Below are 23,536 nucleotides of genomic sequence, written 5' to 3' on the forward strand. Positions count from 1 at the left end.
ATGTTCGCTGGTCTGGGTTTATCTTAAACTGCCGCTTCAGTGTATACAAGAGCTATGTGACAATGAGCAAGATTTTCTGAGACACTACAACTACTAATAATTAATTAATAAAGGCTATTTTCTTGTAGCCTACAACATAAAATATTTTAATCTAAATGTACAGTGTAAGACATGTAAAAAAAAAAGACAAGAAGCTAACAATGTCAAGATCAATATTTGTGTAGCCTGCCTGACACGGTATTTTCACAGACTAACACGTCACGTCTCTGGCATATACTACAGTATTTAAAATAGCATATATGCATTAGTTATATTCTCAATTTAATTTACAGAGCAATCCCTGCAAAGTTTTTAGGTTAACTATAGAAGAGACTAGGATTAGTGAGTCACACTAGCAAGACTCGCAAAAGGGGGCGTGGCATCACGATGGTGGCTCTACATCGTGATGTTGGTCAGCCATCGTCCATCGGCACAACCCTAGTGGGTGTGATCACATTAGAGATAATTTAGCTGAGCCAGGAAAACTGTACATCACTTGGTTTCATACAGATTACATTGCAGGAGAATATTTGTTTTACATTTGAATTGTTTTATTTAAAAGTAGACATTTTAAGCTTTATTTAGACATATGTTTCATGTTTGTGTGATAAGTATTCGAAGAGTTTCAGTTCATTTTTGTGACATGTTTCAGATATATGCTCGCAAACCCAGAGACTGCTTTTTTGTTATTGTGAGTAAAATAAAAGTAGACCCTTCATAGTCTCCAATGATGTCTTACACTTATCTGTATGCCCAAATATGATGGAGAATTTTATGTTATTTCTGCTGTAATGCCGAAAAAATCCAGCAGGATGCGCCGGCGCGTCCGTCGACCCCAGAGGGTTAAAGATCTGCACTTGGGTAGTCCTGACCCTGCTGTACTGCAGGAACTGCGCTCTGCCTCCTACCTCGCTCTAAGAGCCATGAAGGTCACCGCATGGGCACTTGGGTAGGTGATGGCCACCCTCGTGGTCCAGGAACGTCACCTATGGCTAAACCCGGTGGAGATGTGCAACATAGACAAAGCCTGCTTTCTCAATGCCACCGTATCCCAGCTTGGTCTCTTCAGCGACACCATCGATGACTTCGCCCAGCAGTTTTCGGCAGTAAAGAGGCAGATGGAAGTGATTTCTCACATCATGCCACAGCGCCACCCCAGTGCAGCCTGCGCCCCTACTGCCCACCGAGGGCCCCTCAGGCGGTGTACGCCCCTCGTCTCCAGGACCACCTCTAGGACCCGGAAGGCTCCTGAGCGCTCCTGAGACGGAAGACCCGGGCAGTCAGATGTTCGCTCCGGAGTTGGTACCAAGACAACTACGTCCCCCGGTGGAGGGGCGGGAGGAAAATCCTTGTTTTCCTTATTTTCTTTTGCTGCACATCCTTCAGGCTGCGGTACCCACATTGTCAATAAAAGAACAATTTCTTCACTTCCTGGGTCATCTAGCTGGTACCGTTCTCACGGTGCCCCGGCACCAAAATCCTACAGTCCCAGTTTCCCAGATGCAGTTACCCTGCCTCCGGACCCGCAACTGCCCATCCCCGGTGGTCCGGCGCCGACAAGTTCCGAAGACGTCTTTACAGGACTTCCTCCTCAGTCTAAAACATGCCACCTACTGGGTGCACAGAGCAAGGTAAGTGCTTTGAGTCTGCATTATTACCTGCTCCCCCCCGCTGCGAAGCTCCACCCGGTATGTACAAAATGATCATCCCCTCAGTGCCCCTCGCACGGAGCTTGGACGCATGGCTTTCACTGTCCAACCCTTCGCGCTGGTTGGCCATGACCATCCGACTTGGCTACGCGATTCAATTCACCAGCCTCCCACCTCGTTTCAGCGATATTCGCTGTACTTCAATGCGTGGTGAAAATGCCAGCACCCTACGTGCAGAGATTACAACTCTGCTACTCAAAGATGCAATAGAGCCTCTCCCTCCAGCCGAGATGAAGAAGGGTTTCTACAGTTCTTACTTCATCGTACCCAAAAAAGGCGGTGGGTTGCGGCCAATCTTGGTCTTGCTAATTCTCAACCGGGCTTTACACAAACATCTGTTCAAAATGCTCATGCAGAAACAGATTCTAACCTGTGTTTGGCATCAAGATTGTTTTGCAGTGGTAGACTGAACTTCAACTTCTCCATTTTGCCTCGACATCGACCCTTCCTATGGTTCGCGTTCGACGGTCAGGCGTATCAGTACAAGGTCCTCCCCTTCGGCCTATCCCTGTCCCCTCGCATATTCAACAGGGTTGCAGAGTCAGAAGTGGGCATACGCATACTCAATTACCTTGACGACTGGCTCATTCTAGTTCACTCTCGAGAGTTACTATGCACCCACAGGGACCAGGTGTTCAGGCACCTCAGCCATCTAGGGCTTCAGGTCAACTGGGAAAATAGCAAGCTCGCACCGGTTCAGAGCATCTCTTTTCTCGGCATGGAGTTGGACTCAGTCTCAATGACAGCACGCCTCATGAACGAGCCTGCATAGTTGGTGCTAAAGTGCCTTGCTCTCTTCTAACCTGGCACAGCGGTTCCCCTAAAACAGTTCCAGAGGCACCTGGGGCATATGGCATCCTCGGCTGCACCGGTCGGGTTGATGTATATGAGACCGTCTCAGCACTAGCTTCAGACTCGAGTCCCGAGATGGGCATGGCGCCATGGCACATACCATGTATTAATCAAACCTTTCTGCCATTGGACTTTCAACCCTTGGACAGACTTCTGTTTTCTGCGGATTGGAGTCCCCCTACAGCAGGTGTCCATACGTGTTGTGGTCACCACAGACGCCTCTCAACTGGGTTGGGGTGCCGTGTGCAATGGGCACACGGCCGCTGGCTCCTGGACAGGGCCCTGGCTGCATTGGCACATCAACTGCCTAGAGTTGCTGGCTGTATTCCATGCACTGATTCGGGGTAAGCATGTCTTGATCCATTCAGACAGCACCACGACGGTAGCGTACATAAATCATCAAGGCGGTGTGTGCTCTCGTCATATGTCACAACTTGCCTGCCATCTCCTCCTTTGGAGTCAGCAGCGACTCAGGTCGCTGCACGCTACCCATATCCCGGGCAACCTCAACACGGCAGCAGACCTGTGTCGCGACAGGTCTCGCTCAAAGATCAATTCCTAAATTTCAGCATTAGGAGCTACTTTTAGCCTTAAGATTTTGTGAATAGGGGCCCAGATGTTCATGTCAGCTACACATATACATGCAATCTTGCAATCTAGCCATGGCAAAAACATACAGAAACACACATACACAAGCAGAAATGTACACATGCATACAAAGTGATCTAGAGATTTCACCTTATACAAAATAAAGAAATAAGAATTGTACTTCAGTTTCTTTGCGGGGACACCGCCTTCACCTACCATCATGTATATCGGCTCACTTTCGGGTTAAACTTTCCGCGACTGCGCAACTGGGTTATACTAGGTTGCCAGGTTGAGGTGACAAATGGGTTGATATTGTAAATGGTGTGTGGATTGTGTGAATATAATGCATTTAATACAATCTGGCAACTGATCAACATTAGACAAACATATTGGTCCGATTAATAATAATAATAATCGGCGATTATTCATAAAGGAGTTTGGGCCATGCAAATTACGGGAGTTTCCCGGGAGAAATAACAAACCGGGAGGGGTCCGGGTGATAAGGCTAAAAACGGGAGAAACCCGGGAAAAACGGGAGTGTTGACAGGTATGCCTTAAATGTATGCCAGTTTAAATAAGAAAAACAAAAACATTGCTTTACTCTAATAGGAGTCATCATAATTGTGAACAATAATAAAAAAAAGGTTAAACAACCACGACAAATTCCCTCAAACAATCCCCTCCAAATCCGAACACAAGTGGCCATAGGAGATGCATATAAGTCACCAGGTGTAAACAGCAATGTGTCTTATCTGACCACATGTGATCGGAACACCCAAGACATATCGTAATACCAGATGGAAACGGGGCCTCTCTTCCTTTTCTTCTCAATCCCAAACCAACAAACAATCCTCCACATCGCTAACCAAATCCAGACCATTACAGGCTTACACAGGGACAAGATAAACAGCAGTTCATGAAAACAAATAAAATGTCAGCATTATAAATATTCATCGAGGTGTAATATAGCTGATGTAAACATTTAAACTTTCATTACACATGGCCTCTTCTGCGACCCAAGCAGTCATTTATAAAATGTGACTATGAATATTTATGCTAGACGCTCACTTTGGAAGGCGAGTTGCCACTGATTATGAATTATGAAGACATTAAAAATTGACGCTTAGTCAGTTGAGAATGAAGGGTAAACTTGTTTGTGGCTGCATTATTCATTACGCAAGTAAAAGTAATATATTCCTGAGACTGCAGCTCTGGAAGGAAAATCCACATATGATAACACATATCACAGTGTAGAAAGGAAACAAACAGGGCGACTCTAGTGGTGCAGAAATGACAGACTTCACCTTTTACAGGATAACATTTTTTAACACTGAACACTGCTCGGCTGTGGTTAAGAATAATTTTTGGAGCATGCCACTGACCACACTAGTCATTAAAGTAATGATATGAATGATTATCCAGTAAAATGGTCTGGGCTATGCTATGTTGGACTGATGACAAAAGAGAGCAGATGCCAGCACTCACCTCTTTCTCCCCACAGATATTACTGATGATGGAGTTGGACGCCGGGCTGGCAGAAGGGCCCAGGACTGCCACCACACCCTTGGACATAATTTGGCACACTGTCAGTAGGCAAGGGAAAAGTAAACTGTCATTTATAACAAACAGAAAGTAGAAGGAAAGCAAGATATAATAAACCTGGTCAATGTAAACATCCTTCTTTTGGGAAAATTTGTATATATAGTTTGGCAGAAAAATTGTTTATTCAGATAATTAAATGGAACATTAATGGATAAATGGAACATTAATGTATTTTATCACAGTTCTGTTGTTTTCCAAAGGCATAAACCACTGTGCATTAAAGTTATATTACCCAGGGTAACACACCTCTTACACCTTATTGCTTTATTGGCCAACTATTCAAATTGAAACTAATGGATATGTATTTTGGAAGCAAAATGTCTTGAGAGCTCTGTTTTGAGAGAGAAAAAAATAAGAATGGAGAGACCCTCTACTTTATTATGCATTAAAATACACAATATGTTCAAAAGTATGTTACTAGGTTACTCAAGTGAAGGCAAATAATAATGATTCTCCAAACAAGGACATTCCAAGGCATTATGTGCTTCAAACTTTGTGGCAAGCGTTTGAGGAGTGCAATATTTCCATTCCAACATGACAATGCCCCTGTGCACAAAGCAAGGACCATAAAAATAGTACTTATGGTTGGTCTGAAAGATCTTGATTGGCCTGCACAAAACCCAAACCTAAACAGCATTGAACATCTTTGGATTGAATTGGAATGCCAACTGTATGCCACTTTTTGCCACATTGTGCATGTATTTCTGTTTTGCAGTGGAAAGGATATTTTAAAGGAATATTCCAGTTTCAATACAAGTTATGCTTAATTGACAGAATTTGTGGCATAATGTTTATTTCCACAATAATGAAGTTTGACTTGATCCTCCTTTTCTTTCAAAAATCTGTGTATCCAATTTGTAATTGTGTAATGTAATGCCATAAACTATAAAACCCTAAAATGACAGTAAAAATGATGATTTAAATAGTGTGACGAGGAGGGCGTGGCCGGGCCTTGAGGACACATGCCCGGAGCGGGACCAGCTGGAGAGGCCAGTGAGAGAGAGAGTGAGAGAGAGACGCGTGTCTCACTGTAACTTTAATTTTTCCTTTTTTATTTTTTTTAAAGCAATGCATGAGTCTAAATTATTTGTATTTTTTTTTAGTAATCAACATTATGGCACAAATGCTGTCGATTGAGCTTAACTTGTATTGAACACAGAATACTAAACAAGTACTAAACAATCTACATTTGAAAATATCTGCAATCCCTTCTTATCCCTTATTTCAAAATCAGATTTTAGTAAAAAATGAAAGAGACTGAAAGAGAAAATGTTGCTTGAATTTGTCGCGGTTTCCTTCTTTCTATGTTTTGGTCTTTGCACAATCTCTATGTATAATTTGTTATGCTTTATATTATTTATTCTCCCTTTTTTATTATACGTGTATGATAGAGCCTTGTCAACCTGTTTTCATTGATGTTTTCGTTTTTGCTTTCTTTGCTTTCCTTTTTTTTTCTGTAAATAAAAAAGTACATTTCACTATTTAAAAATACTGGGTACTGTATACAACAGATTTAGCTATTGTTTTTTTTCACGCATGTCGCAACTCGCCCGCCATCTCCTCCTTTAGAGTCAGCAGCAGCTGAGCTTGCTGCACGCCACTCATATCCCGGGCAATCTAAACACCACAGCGGACGCGCTGTCACAACAGGTAATGCTCAGCAGAGAGTGGAGAATCCACCATCAGGTGGTCCAGCTGATTTGGGCTCGGTTCAGCAAAGCATAGGTAGCTCTGTTTGCCTCCTGAGATTCCACCCACTTCCCGCTCTGGTACTCTCTGATGGAAGCCCCCCTCGGCACAGACACGCTGGCACACAGCTGGCCGCAGTGGCGGCAGAAGTAAGCATTTCCCCCAGTGAGCCTACTTGCACAAGTCAAGGGTCAGGGAAGATGAGGAACAAGTCATTCTCGTGGCCCCCTACTGGCCAACTCAGACTTGGTTCTTGAATCTCACGCTCCTCGCGAACAGCACCTCCCTGGAAAATTCCCCTAAGGAAGGACCTTCTTTCTCAGGGACGGGGTACCCTCTGGCATTCGCGCCCAGACCTTTGAACCTCCACGTCTAGTCCTTGGACAGGATGCAGAAGATCTAAACGGTCTACCACCAGCCGTCGTAGACACGATCACTCAAGCCAGAGATTCCTCTACCCGGCTTTATGCCCTAAAGTGGCACTTATTCGCAAATTGGTGTTCTTCCCGATCTGAAGACCCACAGAGGTGCGCAGTCGGGTCAGTGCTCCCTTTCCTGCAGGAGAAGCTGGAGGGTCGGCTGTCCCCCTAACCCTTGAAGGTTTATGCCGTAGCGGCTCACCACGATGCAGTGGACGGTAAGTCCTTTGGGAAGCATGACCTGATCATCAGGTTCCTTAGAGGCACCTGGAGGCTGAACCCTCCTAGGCCATGCCTGTTCCCCTCATGTGATCTCTCCATTGTCCTCTTGGAGCCTTGGGGGAGCCCCGTTTGAGCCACTAGAATAAGTCAAACTAAAGGCCCTCTCCTTGAAGATGGCCCTCCTGATCACACTCACTTCCATCAAGAGGGTTGGGGACTTGCAAGCGTTCTCTGTCAGTGACTCTTGCCTGCAGTCCGGTCCGGCAGACTCTCACATCATCCTGAGACCCTACCCAGGCTACGTGCCCAAGGTTCCTATGAACCCTTTTCAGGGATCAGGTACCCGCAAGTGCTGCCCCGGAAGGAGACAGACCCAGCCTTAGCGTTGCTGTGTCCGGTGCGTGCTTTGCGCACCCACTTGGATCGCACACAGAGCTTTTGACACTCTGAGCAGCTCTTTGTCTGCTTTGGTAAACAGCAGAAAGGGAACGCTGTCTCCAGTAGAGGCTTGCCCACAGGATTGTGGATGCTATTGCATTGGCCAACCAGACCCAGGCCATGCCCGCCCCCTTCCGGGTTTGAGCACAGTCTACAAGGAGTGTGGCATCCTCATAGGCACTGGTCAATGGCAATTCTCTAGAAGACATCTGCAGAGCGGTGGGCTGGGCAACACCCAATACCTTTGCAAGGTCTCATAATCTCTGGGTTGAGCTGGTCTCGCCCTGTGTTTTGACAGGTCCGAACATATAGAATTCAGTAATACGGTACAGCTGGCCGGGTGTATCGCTTGCGCATAACGCCTTTCCCCTCCCCTAAGGCAAAGAAGTGCACTCTACTCCCCCAGTCAAGTCCACATTTCACGGACCTTGGGTGTCCTTCGAATTAAGCAGAGGATGTTTGCAGCCAAACCCACTGCAGGCACTGACTTGCCTGTACTGGAACAGGTGCTCCACAGGTTCTGATTATTTCAATATTTCCTGTGATGTATTTTCAGCAGTATGGTCCCGCATCTCCCTTGGGCAGTGCTCCCTCTGCCCCCTGGTCGCAGTGTTTGTAGAGCTCCTCCCCATCGAGGTAGGACCTACCCCCTACTGGGGAGGATGTGGTCTCTGAGGGGTCCTTTCCCCCTGAGAGAATAGGATTGGAAAAGAACGCCTTCCCCAATGCGTGTTATAGCGTTAGATGGCCCCAGCCACATCTAACACTGGCGCGGCCTGCTCCCATGCTAGTTACGTCACTTCCTTCCCTCAGGGATGTGAGGAACTATATGAAGTCTCTTGGAGCGTTGGGGAAGGTAACGTGCAGTCTGATGCACCTACTATTTTCGCATGCAGCAGCTTGCTTGCACCAGCAGTCCACGTAACATGGTTCAGTGTTATGGCGTTTTTAGATAGGGACCCCTAGTGTCACTACATCTACACAACGTCGAGTGAGTGACAGAAGGGGAACATCTCAGTTACTGTCATAACCTCCGTTCCCTGATAGAGGGAACAAGACATTGTGTCCCTCTTGCCACAACATTGTACTAACAATAGTAATTGAGATGTTTTCTGTAAAAAATAAGACAGTCAAAATAAGGCATTTTACTATTTGTAAATACGGGGTACTGAACACAATAGATTTGGCCATTTCTTTTTTATTTAAAAAAGTTTGCAAATAGTTTTTTTTTTTACACTTATTTTTTTAAAGCATATAAAGCAAAACATCCAGAACTGTTTTCTTTGCCAGCCAACTGAATACAAGCTTTCTGTTTTTTTTTTTTTTTTTAAATAAATAAGTTAATTTTACTATTTGCAAATACTAGGTAGTATTTTGTTTTTGCACTTATACTTACAAATAAAGCAAAACATAAAAAAAAAAAAATGTTTTTTTGTTTACTAATTGTAAATACTGGGTACTGTACACAGTAGATTTGGCTATCGTTTTTATACATGCAAAATTGTTTTTCTTTGCCAGCCAATTGAATAAAAGCTCTCTCGTTTAGTTTTTCTGTTAATAAAAAGGGAATTTGATTATTTGTAAATACTGGGTACACTATACAATAGATTTGTTTCTATTTTTAATTGAAAAAAGTTTGCATGTTTTTTTTTTTGCACTTATATATATACAAATAAAGCAAAACATCCAGAACTGTTTTCTTTCCACAGCTTTCTCGGTTTTGTTTTTCTGTAAATAAGAAAAGGATAATTAATTTGACTATTTGTAAACTCTGCCAACCAATAAAATCAGCTAAAGGAAAACTGCTGTGAAAACAAACAATTCAGTGTGAAGATGATAAGCGGATGCATGTGGAAAAACAAAAACCTTTCAGCACGTTTTTCTTTCAAAACATCTATTGGATATTCCTTTTTATTATTCCCCTCAGGAATTAATGGGTTCCATGGTAACCCAGTTTGTTTTCACCAATGGGTGGGTGGGGCCTCCTTGCAGTGCTGCAGTGCAGTTAATTAACTGTTTATTTTTTGTCTCTCACACAAATTTATGTTTCATTTTTAAGTGACCTTTGAGTGAAGTGTGTCCTGAAATTATATTTTAAATTAGGAGGAGTGTGAGGACAGTTAAGAACAGATTATATTTTTCTCACTCCCCAGCAGGGCATCAGTCTGAGCACTAGAACAGAGAGTAATTTCAGAAGGTATCAATCAAAGGTTGTAATCCCTCTCTGTATTAATTATGATTGTGAGGGCAGTGTAGTGAGCCACACCCTGACTGGGGGGAGGGGGGTTATTTATTTGGAAAAGAGAGGAATTACATAATTTAAATTGTTATTAAACTTCAATAATCATTTACTCACCTTTATGATGCTCAAAACGTATTTTATCTTTTTTTTTTTATGTGTAACACAAAAGGAGATGCCAGTCAGAGACTAATTAGAGCCTCAGTCACCATTCACTTTTATTGAAACTTTTTTCCATACAATGAAAGTGAATGGTGACTGAAACATTCTGCCTAACATCTCCTTTTGTGTTCCACTGAAGAGAGACTGATCAGAATATTTGAAACATTGGCAGTCCCACCTTTAATATAACACTAATTCTAACTTATGTACCATATTTGTAGTTTAGTATTGACTAATTTAAAGCTGCTAAATGCAGCATCCACCTGTGGTGGTGTCCTGAATCATAAGGCAAGTAATTGTTTTCCTAGTGTGCTCCATGAATCACAAGGGTCATGTGATCATTAAAGCAATGGTTTGATGTGGCTCTCCTGCATGGATGATCTACAGAAGGACAATGATACCATGAGGACTGAGTGAGAATCATGGTAGGACACAGTATGTCCCTGTTCTCACATCAGATCATGTACTGTACATTAGTATGCAGACCACACACAATGTGGGAAGACGCAGGCTTTAGAGATTTCAAAAGGGAGTATGGTAGGTCAGGTAGTGTTCGACTGTGTGGTATTTCTCCCTTCCTGGAGATTCACTGATCCATTTCTAATTCAATTCCTGCAAACTGCAAGGTATTGCAATGCTGAATTAAACCCTGTGCATCTAACCAGATAGAGAGATATATCTTTCAGAAGAGGTATTTTAAAGCTGCTGCTACAGAATCACTGCGAACGCTAGGAGAGGCTTCCTCATCATTAACCGCTATGTGTCTCAGCAGCTCTGATTGTTTAAATTAGAGCTCATACTTGTCCTGATTTTGGTGTTGTCTCCTTTCATTGATAGCAATGAACTTCAGACATGTTTAATATCCCTCTGTAAGTGAGCAACTCACTCCTTTGTTTCTCCCTAAACCCAATTGGATTTCTGGATTCGTAGGGAAGCACTGTTAAATTTATGTGAAAAAAAGACACAATGAGATTGACTGGCTCGCAATACTTGTTCGTAACCTGCCGACTGGTAACACTACAATTTAGTTTGACAGAGCAACACAAAGCAAAAACCAAATGAACACTTATTCTTAAAGTATCATTTTTAATTGGGTTATGTTACCATAAAATAAATGTCTGACCAAAAAAAAAATAAATAAATACAAATAAATAAATAATAATAATAATAAAATAAATAATAATAATTAAATTAACTTTAATGTGTTAATTTGATTATGGAGTATTAGCTGGCTTTTGAGCGTAACTAAAAAATACAACTTGCGCTGGAAACATTGCCTACATGGGACTTAATGACTTAGAAGCCATAAAAATATAAAATAAAATCATAAAAAATGTATATGCATTGCATATATAGGATATATATATACACTGGCAGCCAAAAGTTTGGAATAATGTTCAGATTTTGGTTTTGGAAAGAAATTGGTACTTTAATTCACCAAAGAGGCATTCAGCTGATCACAAAGTATAGTCAGGACATTACTGATGTAACAAACAGCACCATCACTATTTGAAAAAAGTAATTTTTGGTCAAATCTACACAGGTCCCATTTCCAGCAGCCATCACTCCAACACCTTATCCTTGGGTAATCATGCTACATTGTTAATGTGGTTCTAGAAAATCACTTGCCATTATATCAAACAAAGTTGAAAGCTTTTTGGTTTGTTAAATTAAGCTTAAAATTGTCATTTCTGTTTGCTTTTGTTTTTGAGTTGCCACAGTATGCAATAGACTGGCATGTCTAAAGGTCAATATTAGGTCAAAAATGGCAAACAGCTTTCTCTAGAAACTCATCAGTCAATGCTTGAAATACAATGCTTGAAATGCTTGAAATTGCCAAAAAACTGAAGATTTCATACAAAGGTGTACACTACAGACTTCAAAGACAAAAGAAAACTGGCTCTAACAAGGACAGAAAGAGATGTGGAAGGCCAGATGTAAAACAAAACAAGAGGATAAGTACATCAGTCTCTAGTTTGAGAAATAGACATCTCACAAGTCATTAGCTGACAGCTACAGTGAATTCTACCTGCTCAACACCAGTTTCATGTACAACAGTAAAGAGAAGTGGTGCAGGCCTTATGGGAAGAATTGCAAAGAAAAAGACACTTTAACAAAACAAAAGGTCAGAGTGTGCAAAGAAACATAGACATTGGACAACATATAATTGGAAAAGAGTGTTATGGATCTTAACCCTATTGAGCTTTGGTGGGATCAGCTAGACTGTAAGGTGCGTGAGAAGTGCCTGACAAGACAGCCACATCTATGGCAAGTGTTACAGGAAGCATGGGTGGAAATGTCACACTTTTTGAAGATAACTCTTTGAAGCAGTTTAAGAAGTTATTTCAAATTGCCACATTCAATTTCAAATTGTAATAGCAATTTTTCCACATTATTAATATCCTTCCTATACATTGTGATCAGTTTAATGCCACTTTGGAGAGCAAAAGTTTCTTTTCATTAGAGCAAAACCTGTACATTATTCCAAAGTTTTGGATGCCAGTTTATATATATATTTGTGTCACTATACTGTTTAAAAAATCCTGCAATGAAATTTACATATTTTATATGTGTGATACTGTTTTCAACAATATTGTTAAATCAAAACTTGTTTTAGATACTGTGTAGTATTAATAGTGTTGGTAACTCTTTACAATTAGTTTGCATTTGTTAACATTGGTTAACATTGGTTAACAAAATTGTATAACATGAACAAACAATGAACAATACTTTTAAAATAATTTATAAAAATCTTTGAATTATAACTTGCATTTGTTAAGATTAGTTAATGCACTATACATCATAGCATGAATTAACAATAAACAATTTTATTTTTATTAAATAAAAATAACAAAGACGAATAAATGCTATTGTTAAAAGTTATTGCAAAGTGTTACCATAGTATTAAATGTTTTGGGAAATTAAAGCTGTCAGAATTGAAGTGTTAACACATGCTATTAAATAAAAAAGTTTAACACATATTTTTTCTTTTATTGTGATTAACACATTCACTGTTAATACACCATAAACTAGCATAAACACTGGTTTGAAGGGTGGAACCTTTCTGATGTGTCTGCCCAGAGTCATTTCGCTGATGCACACACCACAAACACAACAGTGCTTCAGTGTCTGTGATCAATTGATGCATTTTAATAAACACAGGAGCACGTCAAGTTAACTATTACCAAAAGACAGAATTAAAATGCTTTTGTCTGCAATCGCTTTTCATATGGAGTTCAAAGCATTGCTTGACACTGGTGTTGACACTCTGATGTGAATCATGAACGCAGCTTCACAATTGCTGAAGTAAAGTGGATAACCACAGTCTACCAGCAAAGTAATATTTTAGAGGATGAAAGTTTAAGAGATTTAATGCCCATTGTAATGAATATGCAACCTATGTGGAGACTAGTTCTTTCAACTAGTCAACCTCCCACTTATACGCTTGACCACGCCCCCGCTGCCACATATCCCCACTGCCCTACCAACCCCCCCATTTCTGGAAAGGAAGTCGGCGACAGCCATCTGCGCCCCAGTCTGTTGACCACCTTGAATTTAAAGGTGGCAGATACCACTGGGTGATCTGCACGTTGGTATCTTTCATGCATTGGATACATTGGAGTGGGGCGTGATCTGAGCAGAGGGTGAAGGCCCGCCCCAGTAGGTACTACCGGAGCATGAGGACCGTACACCTGATGGCCAGACACTCCTTCTCACGGTGCTAAACTTTGTCTCCCTTAAAGAGAGCTTATGGCTAATATACAGCACCGGGTACTCTCCCCCACATAATTTCAGGAGGTTGAGGTGATAAATTCGCCCCCTCTATCGGTTTGCATTACCTCATATTCGAGTTTCCCGACTCATTGTGTGACCTCAAAGGGTCCTTGACATTTGGAGCTCGATGTGGAGAGTAATAGTAGCATCTTATCTCCCGGTGCAAATTCCTGCAGCCGAGTTTCTCTGTTATACAGTCGGCTCTGTCGTTCTTGAGCTTGGAGCAATTTCTCCTGTGTTAGTTGCCCCAGTGTGTGGAGTTTTGCTACAAGATCAAGAATGTACTGAATTTCATTCTTGCTATTTGAAGGTCCCTCCTCCCAAAGCTTGGCGGATGACGTCAAGCAGCCCATGCGGTGCCGGCCATACATCAGCTCGAATGGGAAAAATCCCGTGGAGGCTTGCGGGACCTCTCACACTGCAAATAACAGGGGGTCGAGCCATTTATCCTAATTTCTAGCATAATTGAGCACGAATTTACGAATAATGTTCTTAAGGGTTTTATTAAATTGCTCCACCAGGCCATCTGTCTGGGGATGGTAAATGCTGGTGCGAATAGATTTTATACCCAATAGTTCATAAAACTTGCGTAGTGTATGTGTCAAAGGTTGTGCCCTAATCGGTGATTTCAAAAGAAATCCTCACCCGGGAGATTATACTGAAGAGAACCTGCGCAACACTACGTGCTGAGATGTTGCTCAGAGGCAATACTTCTGGATATCATGTGGCATAATCCACTAGGACTAATACAAAGCGATGTCTTTGTGCTGACCACTCTAATGGCCCGACGAGGTCCGTGCCAATTCTTTCGAAGGGGACCTCGATTAGCGGAAGAGGGTGCAATGGCGCTATTGGTGTGACCGGTGGGTTTACCAGCTCACATTCACGACACACCGCACACCAACTGCTGACATCGCCGTCAATGTCCGGCCAACAAAAATGGAATATTAAGCGGTTCAGTGTTTTTCTTTCCCCTAGGTGACTTGCCATCGGATTATAGTGAGCCGCTAGGAAAGCCATTTCCCCGTGGCTCTGCGGTATTAAGAGCTGGGTTATTCCTTCGTATGAGTGTCCTGCGTCACTCTATACAACCGCTCGTTTATAATTGTAAAATAATGATATGAAAGTGCGACATTCGGGTGGAGTTGTTGACCATCAATCACTCTTCTCATCAATTTTATGTAGGACCAATTCGCTCATATTCCCTTCAGTACATTTCTAAATCCAGGCCAATTAGTCTCCAAAATCAGCGGATGGGTGAGGCGGGAACAAACTGAGAGGGGATCACACAGGGGGAGGGGGGAGAGAGAGAGACCATATGGTCAAAGTTTGTGGTACCTGAGAGCATTTTCAAAAGTCTTTGTTTTCGGTGGAAGAATACAGTGTTCCAGTGTGGATAACAACCATAAACATACCAAAGTCAAATGCGTTATCAACCAAAAATGTATACGTGGTTTCAGTCTTAATTGTCAGATCTGAATTCAAGAAGTCTTTTGGGACATGTTGCATATGTAACATCATACAAAGCACAACATAGCACCTGGAGCTGTGTTCAAATATACCTGTTTTAGCCATCTAATGAGCTATGTAACGTTAAATTTATTGAACGAGTGCCAACTCAGCGCTATTAAATTGCTATGCATGAATGCGTAAAATGCAACTGTTAAAGTTTGCACAAAGGGAGTGAAAAGTCATGATGGACATAAGAAAAGACAAAATGCTGTTTTAAGTCCACTCTCTCCACAATAGCAGCTACTCTGTTGTTGTATGAGATAGTCTCTAAGTCTTGTAGTCTGAGGCCTACATCATTACTATAGCAACCGATGTAGATACATAGACTAAAATGTCTGAACAAATAGATCAGATTTCATTACTTGCAAAATGACAGCATGTCTAAAACAATACATGTGTATAAAAGGATTTTCCAAATACAAATAAGGCAGAGTTCAAATGAACAAACAACCAATCAATGGGCTAGAATGAAATCACATGGTATAGTATCTTCCAATTATATCATAGTGAAAAGAAAACACATGATTAAATTTCAACCAATGGTATCTTCTTGTGAATTGTAAAAATGCATAAAACATAACCAAACATTTTGAAAAAAATATGTACAAATGTAATATGCATTGAAAAAATTAGGAATGTCGATGTAGTGACACTAAGGGTTGGTTCAGGCAGTTGCGGTGCACTTGTGCCCGCAGAGTGACACAATCTGGTCGGAACCGCCTGAGGCTCCCATCCAGGCCCTGTAGGCTTACGTATAACTGGCGGCTAGGGCCTACAGTGCTGCTGGACAGGCTGCCTCCGCCCTGCATGCCATGGCTCTCCTTCAATGCACCAAGCCAAGGCATTAAAAGAACTGCACAAGGGTAGTGCTGGCCCGGTATTGATGCAGGAGCTGTGCTCTGCGACTGTTCTAACCCTCCGGGCAACGAAGTTGATGGCACATTCTCTCGGGCAGGAGCACCACCATTACAGCATCAACGTGGTCGAGTCAAGGGAGGCTGACAAGGTACAATTCCTTGACGCCTCCATCTCCCATGTTGGCCTATTCGGCAACACCGTCCGAGACATTGCCCAGAAGTTTTCGACGCTAAGGAAGCAGATGTAGGCATCCATCATATCCATCAAGGCATCCATAATATCCTGCCCCGGTGCGGCTCAAGATCCCGCACCCCGTCTGCTCATCGCCAAGGGCGTCCCCCTGCAGCGACAATACCAGCTCCACCACAGCCCACCCCAGCAGGGAGAAAATGCCACCCGTCTCATGTCCGGCTGCCAAGAACCTAAGGAAGGCTTCGAAGCACACCTGAGATGGGCAGACAAGTAAGTCGGAGACCTGCTACACAGGAGCTGGTAAGAGCACCACTCTTTCCCCCGGTGGAGGGCCTGCCGGAAAATAGTGGTTTCCTCACTTTCTGGGTCACACAGTCGGTGTCCACAGCCAGTGTTATCATGACTGTCCGAAGCAATTGTCCCCTTGGTACTCCTTGCTCGGAGCTTGGGGGCGTGGCTCGCGCTCCCCAACCCGTCGCAGTGGCCGATCTGGACCATCCGACTCGGCTACGTGATTCAGTTCACCAGACACCTGTCAAGGTTCAATGTCATCTGCTTCACTTTGGTGAAAGGAGAGAACACTGCTGCCTTGCACGTGGAGATCATGTCCTTCCGTAGAGGGGACGTGATCTCCACGCGTAGAGCATGTTCCTCCAGCCGAGATGAGGAAGGGGTTTTACAGCCTCTACTTCATCGTACCCAAAAATGGCGGTAGGATGTGGCCAATATTGGACCTGCAAGTTCTGAACCTGGCCTTGCACAGACTCCCATTCAAGATGCTGACACAAAAACACATTTTGGTGAGCATCCGGCTTCAAGATTGGTTTGCGACGGTAGAAGTGTACTTCCACGTCTCGGTTCTACCTTGACACAGACCCTTCCTGTGGTTTGCTTTCCAGGGCCGGTCTTACCAGTACCTCCCAGAGGATTGGGGTAGGTTACTCGATGGCCGGTTGCACTGGCTATGAGGCACGCAGAGGTCTGCCCATCTCGCACCACCAGTGCACGTAACACAGTTCAGATAGTTTGCATAGGGACCCCTAGTGTCACTACATCGACACAGTGTCGAGTGAGTGACAGAAGGGGAACGTCATGGAGGGAACGAGGCGTTGAGTCCCTCCTGCCACAACAATGAACTACCCACTGAAATGGCCGGGACCTTGTCTCAGCTCCTCAGCACAAAACCTGAATGAGTGGTTGCAAGCCAGCTCCTTTTATACCCATATGTCCGGGGGAGTGGCATGCAAATTCAAAGATCAGAGGTGTTTGGGGCTCCCAAGGGCGACCCTTAGTGTCACTACATCGACACAACCTCTTGTTCCCTCTATCAGGTAACGGAGTTTAAGAAACCGGGGTGTTTTGTCTTGCTCTGTATTGAAGCTTATTTCTTATTTCTTACTTTTCTTAATTTGGTAGTTTTATGCAATAAGATGCTAGAGTTATTTAGCCTAATTATTTGTTGAATATCTATTAGTCACCATATTGAAGTGTTGCACTTAGCGTCCATATGTCCCTCTTAAAGACATCTGATCGGAGTCTCGTAAACATAACGGAGCATAATTATACTTAACACTGACTAGACGACTAGTAGTTCAAACAACTGACGACTAGTCGATTATGAAAAGTGGTAGTATTGCACATCCTTACTTCACTTAAGGAATTATCAAAATTAGGTAACAGTGATAACATCATTTTATTTAAATTAAATTTACAATTATGGCACAGTGCTAAACAAGTGAAAATAGTGCATTAATACACTGGATTATGGGTGTTTAATTAATGAGACAGGTTTTTTGGCTGAAATACAATGTGCAAAAGCGGCACAACTGTTTAGTGAACTGTTTACAACTGTTCATCCTCAGTCTTAATGTAAAAAATTGTCACATTAAATTGATATGCTCTCAATACTCACTGGTCTCCCCTGTCTCGTATTCACTGTCTCTAAGCAGCTCAAAGATGTCCACCTCCAGTTTGCCTGTGGTGGAACGGTTGCTGGAACGGTTGATGCTGTCTTTCGCCAGAGTGATGGCCAATCGCTCCCCTCGGCTACACTCCATTGGGTCATCAAGAATGGCAGCTGGGACACAGTAAAAGGAGACAAAAAGCAAGAGAGAGTGAGACACAGAAAGTTAAAGAAGCAAAGTGAGACTGCAAGAGAGAGAGGAGAATTTCATGTATAGCATAACCTGCCAAATAGAACTGAGACTAAGAAGCCCTCAAGCAGCCAGAAACAATTCGAAACAATGAGAAATCATGAGAATGTTTTTGGGTCGTCTTTGTGTGCACATTAAACCATATTCCCTGTTTCACTTACAGTAGAAAAGATTAATACTATTCTTTGACACGTTTGTTTTAGACCTGTGCATGTTTTGATTTCATGGCATATAGATTCAGTTTATACTGGTTCAATCTGTGCCACACTGTTGTTTTGGGAATAGACAATATGTTTGCCCTATTTTTACAGTGTCTTGCTGCTTGCTACTATAAGTGTTTGACTGTACTTCTACCCACTTTCATAAAGTCATTTCAATATTGAATCCGCTACAAAAATGACAAGTCTGTGGAAAGTTGATAAAAGGCTCAGCAACAATATATTCCACAGCTAGTATCTGATGCTCACATGGATATTAAAATCTATGTAAAGCAAATAACATTTACTTGGAATATCTTGTTTTTTATCACCACAATGTTTGACATGAAACTTGATGGTGTTTGACAGTTTCAACAGCAGAAGATATATTTGTGAATAAAATTGTGTAAAGAAAGCTTTTATGAACGCCTCTGACATCATGTTCTAGAATATAACAAGATGCATCAAGACAAGCTATATGTGAGTGATCTGTCACTTTTGATGTATGTCAACCAATTTTCAAACTAATCTTGTTATATTGCTGTTTCCTATCAGAATATCATATTGGTTTATTTTGACACTGACCTTCAAGTGAAAAAAAATTGCCTCTCCAATGACCCTGATTTTTATTGCATGACTCATATGTGTTGACCCAAAATGTTGCTATAGAGAGTGAAATATGTGCTTTGTTTACACCATAGAGCCAAACTGTGCATGATTCCAAAGATTCTTTCATGCTGCTTGTCAAACCCTGACAAAATCAGTATGCTTGCAGACAGTTCACGTTCTCGTGTCATAAATATTGAACTGCGTGTAAGCACAGCCCAATCAATCTTCTCGACTGTATAATCAGCATTTAACAAAATAACAAATCACATAAAACTTAAATGGAACTGCAGTGATTTAGAAAGCTTTAACGGCTAATTATTTAATTTAAACAAGCCAGCAAAGTGTACAAGAATAATAATACGGTAAAATACATATACATAATACATACATACATACATACATACATACATACATACATATATATATATATATATATATATATATATATATATATATATATATATATATATATATAAATAAAACAATCCACTTAAGACTGCCATACATATCCTGAAGTTTGTTTGGAGATGGTAAACCAAGATCTGTGGTATGTAGTAAATTAGATTAAATGGCTTTGCTCGTGGCAGACCATTGACAACAGTGCAACACAATGCAATTTTAATGTGCTTTTGGGTAAAAGCAATTAAATTAATATTTACAGAGGTTCAATTTGAGCTAATGCATTCTGCAAGAAGAAAACATAGATTTTTTTATCCAACCCATGAAGTTAAATCACAGAAGCTGTTTAAAAAAAAAAAAAGTTATTATCAAACAATGCACTGTCATATTTGGGGAAAAGCCACATACATTACAGAAATTTTCCATCAGTAATACCTGCCATACTGAATGTGCAAGCCAAATGCATTTACACAGCATTTAAATTTATTTGCATTGAAATATTCATCATCTACAAGAAAGAGCCCCTTTAAAGTCAAATTATAATATGGTCCTGGCCGCCCATACCGAAGAATGTCCACCCAGAACAAAGGTTCTTTCAAAGCTCAGGAGACTAAATGAAGAACTTAGTTATTTTCTAGAATTAAATGAGAAATGTTTTCGTTAATATTAGCCTGAAGTCATCTGATCCCGGAAAGCGTCTCGGGTTATGTACTGTAACCCTTTTTCCCTGAAAAAAGCGGAACGAGATGCTGCGCTGAGAAAACGCTTTGGGAACAATCCTACATTGTGACCAGCTGTGAATATGTATGAAACACGCCAATGAACATTGACCAGGATTTATAGCCTCGGCTGGTGAGATCATTGGATGCACCTGTGGCCAGGCTATAAACAGACAAGCGTGTTGTCAGATATATTTTTTTCTGAAGAGCAGTCCTGGGACATCCCAGTGCGGCAAAGAAGCGCAGCATCTCGTTCCGCTTTTTTCAGGGAACAAGGGTTACACTACGTAACCCGAGACGTTTCCTTTACAAAAAGCTTCACTAGGATGCTGCGCTGAGAAAGCGCTTTGGTAACGAGAATACCCACGCCGCCGCACTGAGGCTGTCTGGACCCCTACGGTTGTGAAATGTGCTCACAAGAAAGCGAGAGGTCTCAGACATGAGCTTGAGATGTCGACTCAAGGACATAATAGCCCGGAGTAGCATGAACATCCAAACTATAAAATTTGATGAATGTTTGCGGAGAGGACCAGCCTGTCGCATCACAAACTTGCTGCAGAGGGACCCCTCTAGCCAAGGCTTTAGAGGAGGCGACCCCTCTGGTGGAGTGAGCCCTGATACCTACTGGCGAAGCTTGACCGCGCGCCTCGTAGGCTAGGGCAATAACATCCCTCACCCAATGCGACATAGTCTGCTTGGAGGTGGCTGCCCCCGGTTGCGGCTCTCATGGCAAACTAATAGTTGCCCTGACATATGCCACTAGCTAGTGCGGTGGACATAAGTCTAAAGGGCACAGACTGGACACAGTCTGTGAAGTCCTTGCTGCTCCAGTGTTGCAAGCAGCGTTGGAGAAGAAGGCTTAGAGAGTGACCTGATGTAGGGTTGCGGAAGGCACCTTAAGGCAGGTAGTCAGGATGAGGGTGCAAAATTGCTTTGGTCATTCCTAGGGCAAACTCTAAACAGGCTGGCAAACCAGACAGAGCCTGTAGGTCCCCAATTCTCTCTAGAGATAATCACCATAAGAAAAACCATCTTGAGAGTCAGAAGTCTGTCAGACGTTGACTCTAGAGGTTCAAAGGAGGTTTCAACCACACCATCAAGTACTATTGCCAAGTTCTATGAAGAGGTCATGGTCCTAAAAGGAGGCCACAGTCGCATGGCTCCACGAATGAAGCGAGCGAGTAGAGGGTGCCTCTGAAAGGCACTCAGTCCATCAAGGCGTGGCAAGCCGAAGTGGTGGCCACATAGACCCTGAGAGCGACGGGGCATAAGCCTGCTGACGGTTCTTCCTGCAGAAGGGCCAGAACTGAAGCGATCTGGCAGTTAACTGGTTCTGCAATATTAACTTTTAATAAAGGGAAATGCATACAGGCGCATTCTGGGCCATGTATGCGCCACAGTGTTCAGCCCCAGAGGGAGGGACTGGGTGACTCGGGAAGAAGTAGATGAGACATTGCACTGTTCATAGAGGCGAAGAGGTCCTTTTCCGCCCTGAAAAATCTACCCAGATTTGTTCCAAGTGGAGGGAGCCCTAGCACTTAAAATGATCTTGATAACCTCAGGAGAAAGCCCTATGTACCTCAGTTGGTACCCAACAGGGGCCAAGCATGAGAAGGTTCCACAATTCGGGCCGGGGATGAAAGACAGTCCCCTGTGCCTGAGAAAGAAGGTCCTTCCTGTTCGGAATCGCCCGAGGCGAGCCGTCGAGGGGAGAATTTATCTCCGGTATGGAGCTGCCAGTTCCTGGAACTGCGCTAGATCAGCCAGTCATCTATGTAATTCAGAACGCGGACGCCCCGGAGTCACAAAGGAGCCGGTGCTGCATCTTGCATTTGTGAATGTGCGGGTAAAAAGGGCTAGGTCGAATGGAAGAACCCGATACTGGAAGGCTTCGCCCCCGAAAGCGAACCTCAGGAACTTCCTGTATTGTGGCAGAACTTCTAAGAGAAGAAGTGCATCATGAGATCGATGGTGACCAGACAAACGTGATGTTGGGCTTGCGACACGATTATCTCAATAGGCAGCATCTTGGGCTTGAACACCCAGACTGGGCAGTTCAAGCCTTAAGATCTAAGGTCAGATGAAAACCTCCACCCTCCTTGGGAACCAGGAAGTATTTGCTGTAATAACCTGACTCTCTCTCTGGAAGGGGAACACATTCTGTGGCCCCTTTTACCAAGAGATTTTGCAGTTCGTTCCACAGTAGACATGCCTGATCTGGTTTACGGTAGTGGAGACCACGCAATTGAAACATGGAGGGCGGCGAGCGAATTTAATTCTGTAGCCCTTTTCTACTGATCTTAGGACCCACGTAAAATATCTGGCAGAAGTTTTTACGCTGCCAGGTTCTCAGAGATGGGTATTCATTTTTTAACACTTCCTGTTGAGGGGGTGTTGAGTGTTCCGCGTCCTAGATAAATGCATAAACACCCAACTTTTTGATGGGAACCTCTACCTCCCGAAACACTGAAGGCAGTGGGAATGGAGAGGTTTCGTGGGGGTACCGGGAGGGGCGAAGTGGTGCACGCGCCCCGTCCTGAGGGGAGCTATCCCCAGACGACTAGCCGCAAGACCATCAGGGTTTCTTTCTTTTAGAAATTAGTGTCCTGAGGTCTTGCTTTGGGGGCTGTTGAGGGTGACGAGACTGTCCCCAGTCACCGCGAGGGGGAGCACAACTTGCCATGCTTTGCTTTTGAGCCTCCCTTCTAACAGGACCGAGGCGGGTCTGGGTGGCCGACGGACCCGCCCCTGAGTGCGGTGAGGAAAGAACTGCCCGAAGGCTTCCTCGTGGCTTTTCGCCTCCTGGAACTTGGAGATAACCGAACTCATGGCATCTCCAAATAGACCAGAAGGCGAAACCGGGGCATCAAGGAGGAAAACTTTATCCTTGTCCTTGATGCCCGATAGGCTGAGCCAAAAGTGCCTCTTCGCGCTGACCAAGGCAGATATAGACCGGCCAATAGCACGGGCTGTTTGCTTGGTCGCACGGAGAGAAAGATCTGTGGCTCGACGAAGCTCAGAAAAAGCTTGCTCGTCGAGCGCAGTGCCCGCACTCAGGTCCTCCAGCAGGTCAGCCTGGTAAGCCTGTAATACAGCCATTGTGTGCAGAGCAGCACCAGCCTGACCTGCTGCTTGATAAGCCCTCCCCACTAAAGTGGAGGTCA

General features: G+C 43.2%; 1 protein-coding gene across 1 annotated transcript in view; it reads right to left on the bottom strand.

Moving 5' to 3' along the window:
- The window catches only part of LOC127629735 (glutamate receptor ionotropic, kainate 4-like), a 385,054-nt gene that overhangs the window by 185,441 nt on the left and 176,077 nt on the right, over positions 1–23,536 (bottom strand). Inside the window, exons 3-4 of the mRNA XM_052106949.1 lie at positions 18,208–18,372; positions 4,674–4,771 (exon numbers count right to left, since the gene is read on the bottom strand). Of these exons, the coding sequence (XP_051962909.1) occupies positions 4,674–4,771; positions 18,208–18,372 (263 nt within the window). The remainder of the gene's footprint in view (positions 1–4,673; positions 4,772–18,207; positions 18,373–23,536) is intronic.

Source organism: Xyrauchen texanus, chromosome 36, assembly GCF_025860055.1.
Source record: "Xyrauchen texanus isolate HMW12.3.18 chromosome 36, RBS_HiC_50CHRs, whole genome shotgun sequence".
Classification (NCBI taxonomy): Eukaryota; Metazoa; Chordata; class Actinopteri; order Cypriniformes; family Catostomidae; genus Xyrauchen; species Xyrauchen texanus.